At 44.4% G+C, this 19,661-nt stretch overlaps 1 protein-coding gene across 3 annotated transcripts in view; it reads left to right on the forward strand.

Moving 5' to 3' along the window:
* Nucleotides 1–19,661, forward strand: part of LOC147108778 (proto-oncogene tyrosine-protein kinase Src-like) — a 215,279-nt gene that overhangs the window by 142,429 nt on the left and 53,189 nt on the right. For 2 of the 3 annotated variants that reach the window (XM_086005604.1, XM_086005605.1), the window contains 2 exons: nt 6,578–6,676; nt 13,373–13,476. In XM_086005604.1, the coding sequence (XP_085861730.1) occupies nt 6,578–6,676; nt 13,373–13,476 (203 nt within the window). The remainder of the gene's footprint in view (nt 1–6,577; nt 6,677–13,372; nt 13,477–19,661) is intronic. The other variant, XM_086005606.1, reaches the window with a different exon arrangement.

Consider the following 19,661-nt stretch of genomic DNA (forward strand, 5'->3'; position numbering starts at 1 on the left):
TGTAGAGTTTCCGCTCAGTTGCGCTGGTTTTTTCCGGCGCAATTTGCCCAAAGTTGGCGCAACCCACACAAAGGATTTTGGAATTTTAAGTGCAAATTAACATTCGCTGCCAGTTGAGTTTCCTCGATCTTTCGCGCTTGTTTAAAAAACGTCGCGCTAGAAGCCGGGTCCCGCCCACAAAACTGTCCATGGCCCCCAGATCGAGTTAATCACCACGGCGAGTTTCCGCTAATTGCGCCCGTTCGTGGGCCTTCAAGGAAGCGCTAAAAATTGAGCTGGCTCTTTTGGGCAGAAGGACTCTAATAGGAGCGTTTTAAAAGCTATTTTGAATGCAATTTTTCAAAATTTACTGAGAAACTGACTGCTGTACCCCAATATAACTCGCAAATGGCTCTGTATAATTTTTGAACGTCATTTTGTGTTATTTAAAATCGAGTTACTCACAGGTGGTGGATTGACACTCTGATTAAAAATGGTTATTCTTTGTGATAAACTCAGTTTCAGCTGTATTAATCAAACTCCACCAAGTTACCACTCTTAAATATATCAAGGAATATTTTTAAAGCAAATTTTTCTTTTTAATTACGTTTTAAAACGCTCCCTGATTGCGTTGGTTCGTGGCAGATTTTGCGTTTGGTGATAGACATATGAGTTTGAGCGGAAATTTGAGGAGAAAATTTTTTTTCTCAGAAAGGGTGCAATTTGCCCCCAGATCGCAGGTTGTGCCCAAAGCGAGAACTCTACCCCATGGTTTGCGCAAAGACAAAGATAAACCCCAATAATGCAGTCCCAAAATATCCCAAGATTGGCAGGAACAGAACTTGCCTCTATTCATCCCTCTTCACTTAATAGACCACAAGGTTTTCACAAAAATGTTATTTTTTTAAATACACCTAATGTTTGCAGCACTCCTCCACCTTCAAGGTATCATTATTTATCTGCTAAATACAGCAGTTGCTTCCTTTCTCTCTTGCCAGTTTTCGCCTCCTTTCCTGTTTTGAAGGCATTTGGGGGGGAAATTCGGTTGGTTAGCGCCTCCCATTAGCGCCTCCGGGGGGCGCAAATGGGGCGCTAGGAACCTTGTGCCCGAGCACGGCGAGATTAGAGCCGCTCGCGAAATTGAACGGTCGTTTTGCGGCGGCGCTAAACACTACCGCCACGATCTCTTGCGCCCGCAGATCATGACCTCAGTCAAGCGTGCAACACCCCGGTAGCGCCCCGGACCAGATACTGAGTTGCGCCCCCCTGCCTTAGCGCCTGCCACTAGGAACGACAGGTAGAGGGGAACATTTTCAAGTCGGGAAGGGGCTGACGGAGCGCTATTTAAAGGCGGGTGCTTACTGCCTTTTCTTGTCGGCAAAATGTTTGGTACACGCAGGTTGAGAGGGAGAGAGACGTCCTAAGGAGTAATGGCCCTCAGCACCACTTTTGAGGTTCCTAAGCGTCGAGCTCTTTCCCTGGGCCTATCCATTTGTGCTTCCAACACAATTGCTTTAGAGGTCTCTCCAGGCTGAGATTCAAAGCTGTAATGAGCAGGGTGTGGCTGGCCAGCAAGATAGCCCCTCCCCTTTAAGAACTGGATGGCGCCAGTCTATCTGGCTTCCATGGTAACTGACATTGCCTGAGCTTCGGTAGCGTTCTGAGGTAGCGCCTTACTCCCTGACGTTAGTGCCTTAAGAGAGGTGTGTAGCGTCTGATTTAGCGCTCAAATCACCTCCAGGGGCGATAGAGGCGAATTTTGCAGTCGGAGGCGATAATTTGCGCCGGGCAATAAAATTTTGTGCCCCGCCGATATTAGCGCCCCCAAAATGGCCGATACCCAATTTTTCCCCCATTGACTCTTTGCTGTCATTCGGTTCCCAGATAGTGGTCACAGCCCTGTTCCTAACCAAAGTGGCAGCTATTAATCACAGGCTAATCCAATCCTGTCCTTTCCTGATGCCCACACTTCCATCAAGGATCACTGGGAAGCCACAGTGATTCTTCCCCTATCTAACCCAGGGACACAGAGCCCAATTGCTGCACTCCTGCCAGCTCCCTGGATGAGACTGGATAATTCAGCACGAACCAAGGAATAAATCTTGCTGTTTGTGGTCTACATTAATGATTTTGATGTGAATGTAAAAGGTATGATCAGTAAGTTCGCAGATGACACGAAAATTGGTGGGGTGGTAAAAAGCGAGGAGGGTAACCTCAGTCTGCAGGACGATATAGATGGGTTGGTCAGATGGGCGGAACAGTGGCAAATGGAATTTAACCCTGAAAAGTGTGAGGTGATGCATTTTGGAGGGACTAACAAGGCAAGGGAATACACAATGAATGGTAAGACCCTAGGAAAGACAGAGGATCAGAGGGACCTTGGTGTGCATGTACATAGATCCCTGAAGGCAGCAGAACAGGTGGATAAGGTGGTTAAAAAGGCATATGGGATACTTGCCTTCATTAGCCGAGGCATAGAATATAAGAGCAGGGAGGTTATGATGGAGCTGCACAAAACGCTGGTTAGGCCACAGCTGGAATACTGTGCAATTCTGGTTGCCACACTATAGGAAGGATGTGATTGCTTTGGAGAGGGTGCAGAGGAGATTCACCAGGATGTTACCTGGGCTGGAGCGCTTCAGCTATGAAGAAAGACTGGACAGGCTGGGGTTGTTTTCCTTGGAGCAGAGAAGGCTGAGGGGGGACCTGATTGAGGTGTACAGAATTATGAGGGGCATAGATAGGGTAGGTAGAAAGGAACTTTTCCCCTTAGTAGAGGGGTCAATAACCAGGGGGCATAGTTTCAAGTTAAGGGGCAGGAGGTTTAGAGGGGATTTGAGGAAGAACTTTTTTACCCAGAGGGTGGTTGGAATCTGGAACTCACTGCCTGAAAGGGTGGTAGAGGCAGGAACCCTCACAACATTCAAGAAGCATTTGGATGAGCACTTGAAATGCCATAGCATACAAGGCTACGGACCAAGTGCTGGAAAATGGGATTAGATTAGACAGGGCCTGATGGCCGGCGCGGACGCGATGGGCTGAAGGGCCTCTTTCTGTGCTGTATAACTCTATGACTATGACTCTAAATCTGCAACCTTCCTGATCTATAAGGCTCGGGAGCCGACTGTATAAACCCAGAGTCTCTGGGAAAACATGTCATTTTTAATTTCACTTTTTGTGTATCCTCGATTTACTTTGACCATCTAGTCATCCTGCTGATGCACTTCCTGGTGATTTGTAAATTTGCAGATGACACCAAATTGTTGGGGGGTGGGGTGGGGGGCGGCGGGGGGGATAGTCAATACTGAGGAGAACTGCAACAACTTACAAGAAGACATTAATAAACTTGCAGGATGGGCATATAATTGGCAAATGAATTTCAGCTTGGATAAGTGTGAGGTATTACATTTTGGTAAGAAAAATGAGGTCACTTATTACTTGGAAAATAAGAATCTAAATGGGGTAGAGGAGCAATGGGATCGTGGAGTACAAATACACAAATCACTAACGGTAGCGACAACAACAGCAACTTGTATTTATATACCACCTTTAACGTTGTAAAATGTCCCAAGGCGCTGCACAGGAGTATTTTAAGACAAAAAAATTAATAACAAATTAAAAACACAGGTTAATAAGGTCATAAAAAAGGCAAACCAAGCACTAGGGTTTATTTCTAGAGGGATAGAATTGAAAAGTAGTGAAGTTATGCTAAACTTGTATCGAACCTTGGTTAGATCACATTTGGAGTACTGTGTACAATTCTGGTTGCCATATTATTAAAAGGATATAGAGGCACTGGAGAGGGTGCAAAATAGATTTACAAGGATACGTCCAGAACTGTGAGGTTATACCTGTCAGGAAAGGATGAACAGGCTGAGACTCTTTTCTCTTGAAAAGAGAGGTTGAGGGGTGAACTAATAGATGTCTTTAAAATTATGAAAAGTTTTGATAGAGTGGACATAGAGAGTGTTTCCACTTGTGGGGAACAGCAAAACTAGAGGCCAGCAATATAAGATAGTCGCCAAGAAATCAAATGGGGAATTCAGAAGAAACGTCCTTACCTAGAGAGTGGTGAGAATGTGGAACTCGCTACCACAGGGAGCAGTTGATGTGAATAATATAGCTGCCTTTAAGGGGAATCTAGATAAGCATTAGGGAAAAGGGAATAAAAGGTTATGCTGATAGAGGTGGATGAGGTAGGATGAGAGGCGGCTCAAGTGGAGCATAAATGCCGGCATGGACTGGTTGGGCCGAATGCCCTGTTTCTACGCTGTATATTCTGTGTAATTCTATGAAATCCCTTTTTCCACATGTTGCACAGGAGATGGGATCAAGCATTGCAGGGCGAAAGTGAGAAAGCGCAGGAACCCTTGGGCTCGAATGACTTACCATGGCAGAGGCTCAAGCATCTTTCTACACGTTTCATTTTCCAAATTGTAACAGTAGCACCACAGTCTGAGCCCATTCTCCTGCTAGTGACAGAATCCTGAATGGGTAGCTCCATTTAACCCTTCTCCAATCAAAGTCCAACTGCCTCCCTGGGCCAACTGGATCTGTAAGCTTTTAGGATGCACGCTGTGACACGGAAGCAGTCTCCAATATTACAATAATAAAGCTACTCAAATGTTAGGTGTGGATTATTACCGTTGCATTAAAAACATGTGTTATAATGCAGATAGCAGAGCCTTGAAGGCAGCTGCTTTTATTCAGGAATGGTATTATACAACTCTTGTTTCTCTTTGTTGGGGCGGAGCAAGAAATAGTCGAAAAATAGTGTAGCAGATAAATGATGCATGTCCACATACTGCAACTGGCTTCACTCATAGCCACATTGAATCACATGTGGCTTTAGATTACAAAGGAAAAGTATTAGGGCAGCCGTAAAAGACATCTATTCACTGGCATTCGGAAGAAATCCAATATCTACAGCCACATCTGACAAGCTGATCATTGAATGTGGGAAATGTCCTGCAATGTGTAGCACACTGATTTGATAGGTGCTGAGGAGGGAGATAAGGCCTTAAGCAGCTGTACAGCCTGACCCAAGGCCAGGACAGACCAACATTCAAAGCACTTTTATGAAGTGACTAGAAAACTAATTTTTTTTCTAACAGTTTACTGGTTGTTAATGCAAAGACATATGATGTAAAACTGTATTTACATGGCTTTGTCAGGATACATAAATGGAGTTTTAACCAAGTTGTTAAAGGGAATCTTTTTTGGTCTAGTTTGGTCTAGTGCACCAAAAGAGGAAGATTGATGATTTAAAGGGCCATAATTTTCATGAAGCAGTGATAAAAGAAAGTCTTGCATTTCAACAGCACCTTTCACGACTACCGGACGTCTCAAAGTGCTTTACAGTCAACGAAGTGTAGTCACTGTTGTAATGTGGGAAACATAGCAGCCAACTTGCACAAGCTCCCACTAACAGCAATGTGAGAGTGACCAGATAATCTGTTTTTGTGATATGGGTTGAGGGAGAAATATTGGCCAGGACACCGGGGATAACTCCCCAACTCTTCGAAATAGTGCCATGGGATCTTTTATGTCCACCTGAGAGAGCAGACGGGGCCTCGGTTTAACGTCTCTTCCGAAAGACGGCACCTCCGACAGTGCAACACTCCCTCAGTACCACACTGGGGTGTCAGCCTAGCTTTATGTGCTTAAGTCGGACTTGAACCCACAACCTTCTGACTCAAAGGAAAGTGTGCTACCTACTGAGCCACAGCTATTTTGTTCATAATTACACAATACCAAGACACACATTTCATTGAAACACGCCACTGTGTCACTTGTGGGGGACATTATTATGATGTAATGGTGCATGGCCTCTTTTGGCTCTTCTCTCTTCCCAAAGGGAAAATAACACCGTGAAGAGAGTGGCCCTTTAAATCCATGCAATCCAGTCTTGCTGACCTAATAATACTGATTGTAAAACAGCTCAAAAAGTGCAAGTATCCCTGGCAATGGTCAGAGCACGTTTCGTTTCTGCTGATGCCTGCGTCACAGAAAATGTGGTACACTCCAACAACAAATTTCAAAGAAACGCCGGGAGAAAGAAACACTGAAGGCATCGGTTTCTGCCAATCTGGCAAATTTTTGCTTGTTGCAAAATACGGCCAGTGCCATGTGAATATCTGGTGCGTCCACAGTCTGAAATCAATGATGGTTATTGATGTTTAAGTCAGTTGCTCGTATTTAATCAAAGCTCATTTAATCCAGTCAGAGTCAAGTGGACTATATATTGCATTCAATGCAAAGATATGTAAGCAGGTTCAGCAAATTTTTCTATGACCTTGTTCGTCTTTTCCCCTAATTGGAAGAAGGGGAACAAAACTGTTTTCTTTATGCATGTTTAAAAGGAGAGTGGAGAGAAAACACTCTCTTCCCATTGGTTCCGACTGGAAATTATTCCAGCATTTTCTGAATTTCAACACTTTCTTCAGAATGGCTTATTAAAAGCCTGCAGTGCTGATATGAATCTGATAGTGGGGCTGGATGGTTGGCTATTCTCATGTTACCATTTACTTGAAACTTGAACAGAAATGGTTAATTGCAATGTAATGCTCTTTTTGTCTCTTTTTTTTATATCTTGCAGGGAAGGAGATTGGTGGTTAGCCCGTTCCCTCGCTACAGGAAACACTGGATATATCCCCAGCAATTATGTTGCACCTTCTGACTCCATTCAGGCTGAAGAGTAAATAATTTGCTTTCGAAATGATAAACTGTTTTTTTTCTATATATAGTTCAAAGCAACATTCTTTTGAAAAGAAGAAGGCTTGTGATACCTTGTGTTAATATTTTACAGATAGATCCTGGTTCTTTTCCGTTCTGATAATACAATGTGATAATGCAGTAAGCAGGCCCCTCCCACTTCTCCAGCTGCTGGCTTGAAGCTTGCTGAAGACTAGGCTCTTCTGCTTGTCTGAATTCTGGGCTAGCTATACAATGGATGTCTGTCTCTCTCCATCAATTCTGCCAGGACTGCAGTGGCACGATTCCAGCGTGAAATCCGCATTCTCCACAATATTGTCCTTTTAAATCGATAGCATTCTCCGACAGATTCTAGTTTTGAACATCTCTTTGTTTAGTGTTGTAGATAATAAACAGAGAATGCTGACTTTTATTTTAACAAGATCGCTACAAAGGTGCTGTAAAGGAGCATGTCCATTTTTTTTTTTCAATCTTCATTCCTACTGCCCTGCAAGCACAGGCTCAAACTGGGGCCCGGGTGATGGCCACTGGTCTAGTACTGCATCCAAGTCCTCTTCTTCATCTGCAAAGCTAGCAGGCTATTTAACTGGAAGGGGTGGGGCGGGGGGGAGAGAGAGGCCATCACAGCTGATCCAGTTCATATCCTCCTCTGCTGTCCACACTACATTCCAATTGCAGGAGACTGGCATTCCTCAGCCAGTTTCCAGCATTTCTGGTGCTACATCTGGTTCTTTTAGCCCAGTGGCAGATTTGCAGTCCCAGAAACAAACCCGGGTCTATGATTCTGCTGGTGTAAAAAAATGACCGAATTTAAAAGCAGCATAATTGCTAGCTCAATGGCAGTCTCCCAGAATCCAAATCAAATGGCACCAATATAAAATGGGCATGTACATATTCTGAAGGTTTAATATATAATATAATATATCACACAACATTAAAATCTATTGGCTAAATAATTATTTTTCTATAGTGTGGGGATAGTGTACTGTTATTCAATATCTTATAAAAAAAACCTAGTGGCCACATTGAAAATGCACATAAACTGCTTTTCCTGATATGAAACAGTGCATCTTACAGGAAACTTTGGTTTATCCGGAGGTTGTATGTCCGGAAACCTCGATCTACCGGCGGAAATCAGGAGCCGTTTTGTTAGTTTTTTTTTCTTCTCGTGGCTTTGTTTTCAACAGTCGGGCTCTGGAAAGTCTCTCTGAAGCTGTTGCTAAGCTACAGAGATGCTTCCAAGGTACGGGCCGACTGTTTAAAAGCTGTTGCTAAGCAACAGTGTTTGTTGTCAGATACGGAGATGAAAACCTCCGTATGCTTCAACATTAACTTTGTATGTCCGGCAGTTTTGCTAGATCGGCAACAGCTCCGTCCCGTCGGTGCCGGATATAACAAAGTTTCCTGTAAAGAAAAAAAGAAAGACTTGCATTTCTATAGCGCCTTTCACAACCACCATACGTCTCAAAGCACTTTACAGCCAATGAAGTACTTTTTGAAGTGGAGTCACTGTTGTAATGTGGGAAACGCGGCAGCCAATTTGCGCACAGCAAGGTCCCACAAACAGCAATGTGATAATGACCAGATAATCTGTTTTTGTTATGTTGGTTGAGGGATAAATATTGGCCAGGAGACTGGGGATAACTCCCCTGCTGCTGTTCGAAGTAGTGCCATGGGATCTTTTACGTCCACCTGAGAGAGCAGACGGGGCCTCGGTTTAACGTCTCATCTGAAAGACAGCACCTCCAACAATTAGAAGGATGGTTCAGTTTATAACGGCTTTGCCCAGTGTGGAACTGAGTGATAACAGAGCAGTTTCAATCCCCTGTCCATGCTGAATTAGCTGTTGTCGGCTATTGGGGCAGCACCAAGGGCTGTACAGAAGAATCAGGCAAGTTTCCCGCTCCTGGTCATTATTTCGTGACCATTGCTGCAAGGTGTGCATTTGTGAACTTCAGGTGAGGATGAGATTGAGTTCAGCTGTGATGCTGCCCCATGGTCAACTAGAACAGAAAGGTGTCCAAACTGTGGCCCTTGAAGCCAAGAATATCTAATCCTATTTTCCGATTTTCCCTAAGTAAGATTGAGACCCTCCAATCAGCTGCCTCTGCCAGTTCCCTCCCTTCACCTAGCCCACCAGGCCAAATTTCCTTTATGGTTCCCCCCTGCCCTAGCCCTGAACTCGCATCTTTCTCTAGTTTCTCTCTGATCTCCCCTCATGACCTCTCCAAGCTCATCTTGTCCATGAGACCCACCTCCTGCTCCCTTGAGCCTATTCCTACTAAACGGTTGACCACCCAACTTCCCTTCCTGGCCCCATGTTATCTGATATTGTTGAAGGTGTTCCCACCTCAGGTACTGTCCCTCCTTCAAATCTGCCGTCATCACCCCTCTCCTCAAAAAAAAAATCCCTTGATCTCTCTAACCTCCCTTTCCTCTACAAAGTCCATGAATGTGTTGTCGCCTCCCAAATCTGTGCCCATCTTTCCTGGAACTCCATATTTGAATCCCTCCAATCAGGTTTCCGCTCTGCCACAGTACCAAAACAACTCTTATCAAAGTCACAAATGACATCCTATATGACTGTAACAAAAGTAAACTATCCCTCCTCGTCCTTCTTGACCTTGACATGGTTGACCACTCCATCCTCCTCCAATGCCTCTCCACCGTCGTCCAGCTTGGTGGGACTGCACTCGCCTGGTTCCATTCTTATCTATCTAATCATAGCCAGAGAATCATCTGAAAGGGCTTCTCTTCCTGCTCCTACATCGTTACCTCTGGTGACCCCAAGGATCTATCCTTGGCCCCCTCCTATTTCTCATCTATATGCTGCCCCTCGGTGACATCATCAGTTTCCACATGTATGCTGATGACACCCAGCTCTACCTCACCACCACCTCTCTTGACCCCGCCACCATTTCTAAATTGTCAGACTGCTTGTCTGACATCCAGTACTGGATGAACAGAAATTTCCTCCAACTAAATATTGGGAAGACTTGAAGCCATTGTCTTCGGTTCCCGTCACAAACTCTGTTCCCTAGCCACTGACTCTATCCCTCTCCCTGGCAACTGTCTGAGGCTGAACCAGACAGTTTGCAACCTTGGTGTCATATTTGACCCGGAGTTGAACTACGAACAACTATCCGCAGCATAACTAAGACCGCCTATTTCCACCTCTGGAACATCGCCTGACTCCTCCCCTGCCTCAGCTGATCTCCTGCTGAAACCCTCATCCATGCCTTAGTTACCTCTAGACTTGACTATTCCAATGCGCTCTCTGGCTGGCCTCCCACATTCTACCCTCCGTAAGCATCAGGTCATCCAAAACTCGGCTGCCCATGTCCTAACTCACACCAAGTCCCGTTCACCCATTACCCCTGTGCTCGCTGACGTACATTGGCTCCCGGTTAAGCAACGCCTCAATTTTAAAATTCTCATCCTTGTTTTCAAATCCCTTCATGGCCTCACCCCTCCCTATCTCTGTAATCTCCTCCAGCCCTACAACCTTCTGAGATATCTGCGCTCCTCTAATTCTGCCCTCTTGAGCATCCCTGATTATAATCGCTCAACCTTTGGTGGCCGTGCCTTGAGCTGCCTTGGCCCTAAGCTCTGGAATTCCCTCCCTGAACCTCTCTGCCTCTCTACCTCTCTTTCCTCCTTTAAGATGCTCCTTAAAACCTACCTCTTTGACCAAGCTTTTGGTCGTCTGCCCTCATATCTCCTTGTGTGACCCGGTGTCAAACTTTGTCTTATAATACTCCTGTGAAGCGCCTTGGGGCGTTTGACTATGTTAAAGGCGTTATATAAATACAAAAAGTTGTTGGTGCCTAAGCTTTGCAAAGGCCTGTTTTTAGCACTGTTGCCTCATTAGTGAATAAATCCTAAATCAGATTTGATTTAGCATTGGCAACTGGAGATATATGAAAATTAATGGGAGCTTGAATTTACATCTTAATGGCCCCAGCGGCTCTGTGCAATGAACCAATGCAACTCTTGAAAACAGAACCTTTGGACATCCTTAAATGAGACAGCTGCCGCTCACTGTCTTGGGCTCAGCTGAAATATGAATCCTTTTGACTTAAGTAAGGCTCCAACCAGCAACCAGTGACCTTGAGACTATATCCAAGCATCTTTAGGAGGGGGAAATATGGGGGGGGTGCTGCGGCAGGGGATATGTATTTTGAGAAAATGGAGACCCAATTAAAAAGTAGAGGAACATTTTTTTTAAGTGTGTTTCAAAAGCTAGAGAAGTCCTTTCGGTACTCCAGAGGTTAAGCACATAGCTCAGTGAGCTGCAGCTCCAAAGGAAAGATCTCTGCAGTTATTTCAATGCTGCAGGTTATTGGTGCCTACCCAGCTGGCAGCCTTGGGGTTAGCACAGTGGGGGGGGGGGGGGCCGTCAGGGAATCTGCAGTACCAGTCCTCAATGGAGGTGTCGGTAAAGGAAGAAAGATTACTGAGATGCTGGTTAAAACGTTATTATCTGAGGACCGTCTCACTGTGACCCGCAGGCAGGAAAATTTATGCTCCGATGTATCTCCAAATGTATGCATGGAAGCAAGCAACCTCCTGAATTATTGAAGCTGCTATCTAGGGACATATGCATTATTGATGGAGTGGGGGGTCTGCATGTAGCATGTGCTTGCTCATTTTGGACACATATATGAGCGATATGGGAATGTTCAGTTCAATCTGTAAGTTAAAGGAAGAATTTAAATGGGTTACCAATGTTAAAGGAACAACTCGCCTTAACTGGCATTGTTGATGGCCAAGTTGTGGAACCACCTGAAAAAATGTATTGGTAATGCTGATTACCTGGGCCTATTATTTATGGGAAACACAACCACTGCCATCTCAGTGATCGTCATAGGCAGCTCAAAATCCATTGTTAAATATTGATGCTCGTCTTATTTAATCAGAGCGCACCTCATCAAAGTTGCGCAGACTATAGATGAGAAGATGCAAGGACTTGTATGCAGGGGCAGTAGCTTCCAGGGTTGCTGTTGCCTTGCTAATATTGCAGCGTAACCAGCTTTTAAAACAAGAGACCGTTCCACTCTGCTGCACCCTGATCCCATTCGCAAGGAGAGTGTGGGACCGTGTCATGCAAAATGCACCCACTGTTGGGCCAGCCACTGCAGCTGACTTGGAGAAAGGTGCTATCGATGAGTTAGAGGTAGAGTGGAACAGCTATTCCTTTAAAGAAGCCCACCCGCCCTTAAAATAATAAACTGATGTTTTGAAAACAATTTAAAAATGGCTTTTTTGACAGAAAGAAAAACGTGGACTTGTCTCGTTCCTTTCACACCCTGAGGGACATCTCAAAGTGCTTCACAGTCAATTAATTATTTTTGAAGCGCAGACACTTCTGTTTTGCAGCTAATTCACGCATAGCAAAGTCCCACAAAGGCAATGAGATAAATGACCAGTTGGTGGTGTGGGTTAAGGGATATGTTAGCCAGGACCCCAGGAGAATCCCAATGCTGTTCTTCAAATATTGCAATTAGACCCACATTACTGTGCAGGGCAATAGTTTAATGTCTCGTCTGAAAGTTGGCATCTCCGACAATACAGCACTCCTTCAGTACTGCACTCCAGTGTCAGCTTAGATTATGTGGTCAAGTTCTGGAGTGGGACTTGGACTCATGACTCAGAGGTGAGGTTGATAAAAACAACTATTCTTAAATGCCTGAAGCTCCCCAATTACCTAGAGACTGAAAGCATCCCTAGTATGGCACAAAATCATACGCATCAAAAAGGCGTATGGTCCCTGAAAATCATAAAAAGAACCATGAAAGAAGTCCATTTGGCCAATTTATCCTATTCCTTCTAAACAATCACTCAAAGGATTGGCTGGGGAACAACTCTAGGGGTGAAATTCCACCGTTAACAATGTTAATGGAAAACACATACGTACAAAGTGGGATTTAATGTTTTGTACTGTTGCTGATTTTTTTGCTAAAATTATAGATAGAGGGAGTGTTAACTCCTTAATATTTTATTATTGTGAGTTAATAAGGCTGCTTGTTTGAACCATTCTGACAAAAAAAAGTTAGATCTTTGCTTGATATACAACATAAATGTTTCCTGAAGTAAAGATTTTGAGAGTTTAAAGCAAGTACAATCTTAAAATTTCATGGGGAATGTGCTATTTTCTATATAAATTTCAGTCCATTACCTTGTTGGCTTTAAAATGAAAAGCCAAGTATTGACACTTAAAAAAAATAAAAAAAAATTGTGAAATTAATTATTAAACTTTTAATGCAGTGTCAAAAAAAAAACGTGCAAAGCGCACAAAATTCTTAAAGAGGCCGATGAGTACAGTTGATCCCCAAAGTTGCCAGTCTCGTTAGAGAACACTCCCGTTTGCTTAGAATGGTTTCCAATCCTTATTCTGTGTGATAATCTTTGAATTTGCAGCAAAATGGAGTAGAGGGGACCAGGTTAGTTGAAATGAGGATCAGTGAACACCGTTCAATCCTGCTTTATTACTGTTACTGTAACCATTTGTACTGTCTTTGAGCTGCATCTGGTTTTAACGTTTCTCCAGGTAATGGACATGGATTTGGTTCTGACATGTGGGTCATTCTCAGGAAACGCTTGTATAATTTGCGTTTGCACTTAAGTACTCAGAATGATGGTCACTTTTAATGTTTCCCTTCGACTGTTATTCTTTCAGGTGGTATTTTGGGAAGATTACTCGAAGAGAATCGGAGCGAATGCTACTAAGTCCTGAAAATCCTAGAGGTACCTTTTTGGTCAGGGAGAGTGAGACCACAAAAGGTAATTATGACTGAAAATTAAATTCCTTTTAATAAATGGATTGAACTGGTTTCCTAGACTGTGGGTCCTGCTTGCTCAGACTTAAAATTGGTTTTATTTTTTGATATGACATGGTACACACAGCCCTTAGTGATGCAGCATGTCAGTGTATTAATGTGCCATGGTAGTAGGCTTAAAACTGCAATTTTCCACTTGTCGGGCTTCCCGTCCCAACAATTCCTCCAGGGGGCTGAGCCGAAATCAGTCGAAATCCATTCATCACGGAAGCAAGCTGAGAAATTGGACGGGAAATTGCTCAGCGGTGTTATCGTACATCTCCTTGCGAGCGAATTACTGAAGAGGTCTCGGAGCAGGCCTTCTTGGCCTGTGAACAGTGTAATTGCTTGGGGCAATGGAAAGGCGAGCAGCAAATATGGTTATTGTTTTGCCCAGTTTTTCACTGGCCCAGAAGGGTTTCTCAACTCAACTGGCTGGCCAAACAGCGACCTTTATTTAATAACACAGGTTGAAAATTTCAGCATGCAAAATTTAAAATAAAATGACAACTGGGTTGTCACTTAACACTGCCTAGGCCAGTAATCAGTGGTGATTTCAGAAAAATTGGCTGAGCTGGTGACCAAACAGCCAGCTGATGACCCTAGTAACAAATCGGTTCTAAATAGGACAGAGTAGACAGCACAGTCCTGAGGTGGTATTTGTGCTACTTTCAGTACCTGAGTAAATGAGTGAGATTGTCATGTTCTCGTTCCTGTAACATCAGTGTTTTTGACAACGTTTTTCTGCAACAAACTGATGTCGATGAACCTGCTCAGACTCGCTGAAGAAGAATGAGCAGTGCTCGACAACATGTGAAACTAGAAAATAAACCGGAATGAAATGGCGGCCAGTGAAGTTTAGGGGGAAGGGAAGAGAGGAAAGATGTAAACTCATTTGTTTGTAGTTTTTTGGGGGGTGATTCACCATCATTTACAGTCACAAACCTTGATTTAAGTGGTTTCTAAACTTTATACCCATGTGTAAACATTTTTAATTTGCTCCAACAATCTGAAATGCATTTTGTCTGCTCTGAATAAAGGGGCACAGAAACTCTTTATTCGAAACCTCCTGCAAGTAGTGTGCAAAAATGTAGGATGTGGAAAGTGGTGCCCTCGGGTTATGTGTTGACAGCTTCTCTCCATTGCATTCCTTTTACTTCGCTGTTGCTTTGTAAAGCTCAGATGTGCGTTCTAGTTATTTAATATAGTGATGAAAAGAACAACGGCACGCAGAAACTGTTTACGGTAAGAAACGAAAAGCTTTTCCATTTTGATGCGTAGGATGCGTCCCTTTTCATATGCTTTTATGTGACAATTTACAAATGGGGTAAAAATGAACAAAGTAAGTCTGAGATGAGGCTTGAAGTGTTCCTTTGGCTTCAGTATGTAGCATTGAAATACTACTGCAATATGGGCATCTTCTCTACATAACGACATGAGGACAAAATTCATGGGAAGGAGGTCTAATTTCAACCTATTCTCCATATAGGACTGTCATTCGATGTCATACATAAAAGTATAGTTAGAGAGAGGTTTTTAAAAAAAATAAAATGGCTCCTGATGCTGAGGAGTCCTAAACAATGCGGGTTTTATATTTGAGGTTGTGGTATAACTGAGAAATGTTGCAGCAAGGGGCTAGTACACTGCAAAGTCTGTGTGGGGAATACAAGCATCAGATTGCAGTGATTTCACCACCGGAAGATTTTTTTTAAAAAATGTATCATTTTGAAGTTGAGCCCCTGACTGAAGTTTTGAAACAACAAAGCCATAGTTGAACAATGATTGATTATTATAATGACTTCATCAATTTAGAACAAAAGTAAGCCTCGCGCTCATAGGCTTTTTAAACATCCAACCCTGGGTCAAAAAAATCTCGAATCTTGGATGAGATTGAGAGGATTTATTTTATCGAAATTAAATGGTTTCTTTTATTAAAATAAGTGAAAGGCCAAGGTCATTAATGAAAATGTTAAAGTAGTTGGCTAAGGTCAGACATCTGTATCGGAGAGAGGGATCGTGAGACACAGTCAGAATGAGAAATCCCATTGTGGCCAGAGGCGCAGCAGTGTGAAAAGTAGGTCACTGAATAGATAAAAGCTAGTTCTTTCTCTTGCTCTCAAGGCACAACATAACAGATGTGCTTCAGATCCCAGCTGTAAGTTCAATTATCGGAACCCATTAAATACCCCACACAAATATCGTAACCCTTTACTGTGTAAAATGGCCAAGTAAGTCAGATAGTTTGTTAATTGGCTGTAGCATTGCAGCTTTATATTCAACTAAAGTGACTGGGAGATTCTCGTTCCAGTGCTCGATGTTGCATTTCAGAAATAAACACTGGAAATTTGTTTTCATCCTGATTACTTATTGATATCCTGCTGAATGAACAAAGGATGTTAAGAACATTCACAGGAGTCTCTACAGAAGCTAAATTCTGAGTGTCTTCCTAATTTGTCACCTGATCAAACTGTTCTGTTGCCAAAGGCAATGTTGCAGTCGTACCTGCACCAGAATGAGTGTCGAGCAGATGGAGTCCTCAACCTGGCAGCATCCTGTTACTATTTATTGTTTTGTGCATTCCTGTGCTTAACAAAATGATGGATATTAGTGCTGAAGAATGGAATACGTTCCCATTTCATGCAGCCAATGGAGGCATTGAGTACCCCCGGGCGAGGAATAGCACAGCGAGCTGCAGATTAAAGCTCTTCTAACTCAGTGCCAGCATCAGTGTCCCTGCCGCATTTCCAGTTTCCACACCAGCTTGTCTCATGGCCTTTCTGAGTGAGATTGTCAAATTAGAGGTAGTTTTGTATTATGGGCTGATGATACGAGCCTGGTGGAGACCGATTTTATGTAGGATTCTGCCAGTCAACGGAAAGAAGGAAGGCTTCTCACTCATTAATCTACTGGAACTGATAAGTCACCCAAGAGGATGCCAAGTACCTGTGCCTATTCCTGTCTCCAAATGTGGATGTAAAACCCTATTGACTTCACTGCTGCCGATAGGACATCAGGAGGTTTGCCTGTTGGAAGCTGTCAAAAGTGGTCCTCTGGATAACTTGTAAGGTGTGGGACAAAATCCTTCTTTCTCTTTGTTGGCTGGAATCCTGCATAGACTGGGAGACCTGTACGGTATAGTCTGGGCTGCATTGGAACTGAGGAAGTGGAAGGATAATGTACTGATCCATTGTATTATCCAAGCCTATATGTTCATTTATTATTTGCTGATGATTCTCCTTCATTTGTCACTGGCAATTTCGTCATTAGAAGTTCTGTAAAGTGATTAAAAAATAATAATTGCCGTCAGCACAGAAGAGCCAGATGCCATTCTTGCAACACAATTAATATTTTAGTGTTAATGACACCATCATTAAGTGCAGCAATCGAAGGAAAAAAGATTTTCCATAAGAATGTGCCCGTTTCATTTTGTACATGAGAATACATCAAAGAATGGAGCTAGTTAAATTATCCCAAAGATTATTTTAAATATCTGAATAATTAAAACTCTGTTGCCTAGCACATGACTGTAGTGTCATACATCTCAAAGGCATCACACTGTCCACAAGGCAAAAACTTATAATTGTTTCAAATTAATTGTTAAACTCACCAGGGTTCATATTCAGTGGGATACTTGAGCAATCAAAAAACATTACGGTAGATAGCTACCAAGAAACAGTCAGCATCCTCCATAGCCCAAGCAATCAAATCTCTCAAAAGGTTTCTCAGAGTTGTTGTGGCAACCATATTTATCTCCAACCTATAGCATTATATGTTGCTGACAACTAAACTGATACATCTAAAAATGATGCAATTCTTTAATAAAAACTCTCTGCACCAACTTTACCCAGCACAAGCCGATCTCTCTCCCCGAGTCCAGAACTTTAGTTTTGTTCTGTTCCCAGAGCTAGCAGTCTTCACCTTCATCTTGTCTCTTGTAATTCCTAGGCTGTGCCCATACACAGATTATTAGTGCCCCTCACTGCCACTTTACACAAGCATACGTCAAGACCTGAGCTTTTCCATTCTTTCTTTGTCTGGCTTTCTTTCTGCATTTTTCTTCTCATAGCCAGCCTCCTTGATATTGTATAGGTCTTTACTCCTGTAAAAAAAAAAGTATTGACCACACCATGCTTCTCCTCCATTATCCTGCTGCATAGCACTGATCTCACATGGTTTTACTCCTACCTGCCTGAATGTAGCCAGTAGGTCTCCAACAATGGCTTATTTTCCTGCACAATCATCTCCGGTGTCCTCTCAGGATCTATCTTTGATCCTTTCCTCTTCCTCATCTACATGCTACCCCTTGGCGACATCATCTGCAAGCATGAAGTCAGCTTCCATTGTATGCTGCTGACATCCAATGATATCTCTCCCTCCCATGACCATCTCTGTGCTGTCAGACTCCCTGTCCAATATCAAGTCATTGATAGTTTAAAATTTCCTCCAAATGACCAGTGGGAAGACCAAGCCCACGACTTTAGCCCCTGCCATTAACTCCACTCCCTTGCCAGTGATTCTAAGCTCTCTGTAACACTCACTCAAGCTGCACCAGACCATCAACAAATCTTGATGTCCTCTACTACCCATCACCATGACCACCTATTTTCAGTTCCGCAAAATCGCCCACCTCCACCATGCCTCAACCCTAGTGAACCCCTTATCAATGTTTTGTTAGTTCTAGACTCAATGGCCTAGAAATTGAGTTTTGGCGCAGCCAGGGCTTTAGCGCCGGAAGTTAGTGCCGGCGCTAAGTCCCCCTGCGCGCGCCAAAAATTCAGTAGCGCCGCGCCCAAACGGCTGCCGGCGCTACTGGAGGGTTTCAGCGCCTCCCAATGGGCGCTAACTGCCCCATTGCGGCGCTGTTCCGGCGCTGCGGCACCGGATGCGGTGCGGCAGGCTGGGGACGTGCAGGCCTCCTCCTCCCGTTAAGGAGGAGCTGCCTGCACCCGGCCGCGGCCCGCGCAAATCAGCTTAAAAATGAGCCCGGCACCTCGGACAAGTGCCGGGCTTGCATCTGTTCCGGGGGGGGGGGGGGGGAGAAGTCCGGGGAGGGAGCTGCGGGCAGGCGGCCGGCGGGCAAGTGGCCGGCCGCCGCGGGGCCTTTAATGCGCCGGCGCAAACTGGAGTAAGGCACCTCTGACAGAACGTTGCTTGCGGCTGCCACGGGCGAGGCGGCCGCAACTCAATTTCGGAGTTCAGGCGGGTTACCACGGCAACCGGGACGCTGCGCACACCGATGACGTCATCGGTGCCGGCGCAGCGCTACCGGTGCAACGCCGATTTAGGGCCCCAGGGAATTTTTAAACTGGCCATAACTCTGGCGCTAGTCTCTCTAGCGCCTCAAAAGCGGCGCTAAGGCAACTGAATTTCTAGGCCAATATCTCCAATGTACTCCTCGTTGCCTTCTAATCTTCCACTCTCCATAAACTCCTACTTGTGCGAAACTCAGCCACCAGTATCCTGTCCCATACAAAGTCCTGCTCACCCATCACCCCTATCCTCACTGGCTTACATTGGCTGACAGACTCTCAGGCCTAGAAATTCAGTAGCGTTCGCCAGCCGTTAACGCCTTAAGAGGGGTAGATTTCCAGCGCTAGGCACTTAGCGCCCGGGCGCAGTCCAAACTGCGCCTACGCCCAACTTCAGTTGACATTTAGCGCCGGCGCAAAGTGTTTGCGCCCGCTCAGCTGCGCGCGCAGCTTATGGCGTCATTTCGTCGTGCAACGCTGTTTGTGCACCCCAAACCGGAAATTCAGTGGCGCCCGCCCAATGTGGGCGTGGCGCTGTTAAGAACTGTGAACTGGAACGCAGCAGAGGCCCTGCGGGCCTTGGGGAGCGCTAATTAAAGGCACTTAGACTGAACTATAAAGGCCAGCCATTTTGCTGCCATGACTTTAGTGCTTTGGATTTCTGGACAGAGACCAAGGAACAGACCTTACTGATTTGGGACAACATAGGAGAGGTATTTTTGGCTTCTGGCCAGAGCTTGGAAATTAGACTCATTGTGATTTCACTGTTTGCAAGTTTATTATGGGGGCTGCATGGGGTTCCAACCCTCAGTTCCAGCATTATGTGCGAAGGGCTCGCAGACGCTGTGTGAGAGGGCCAGCCATGCCTAGACGCAGAGGGGCCATCAGGCGTCGGCAACGT

The sequence above is a fragment of the Somniosus microcephalus genome, chromosome 13, assembly GCF_052327205.1.
Source record: "Somniosus microcephalus isolate GS21.2 chromosome 13, FLI_Smic_1.0, whole genome shotgun sequence".
NCBI classification, from domain to species: Eukaryota; Metazoa; Chordata; class Chondrichthyes; order Squaliformes; family Somniosidae; genus Somniosus; species Somniosus microcephalus.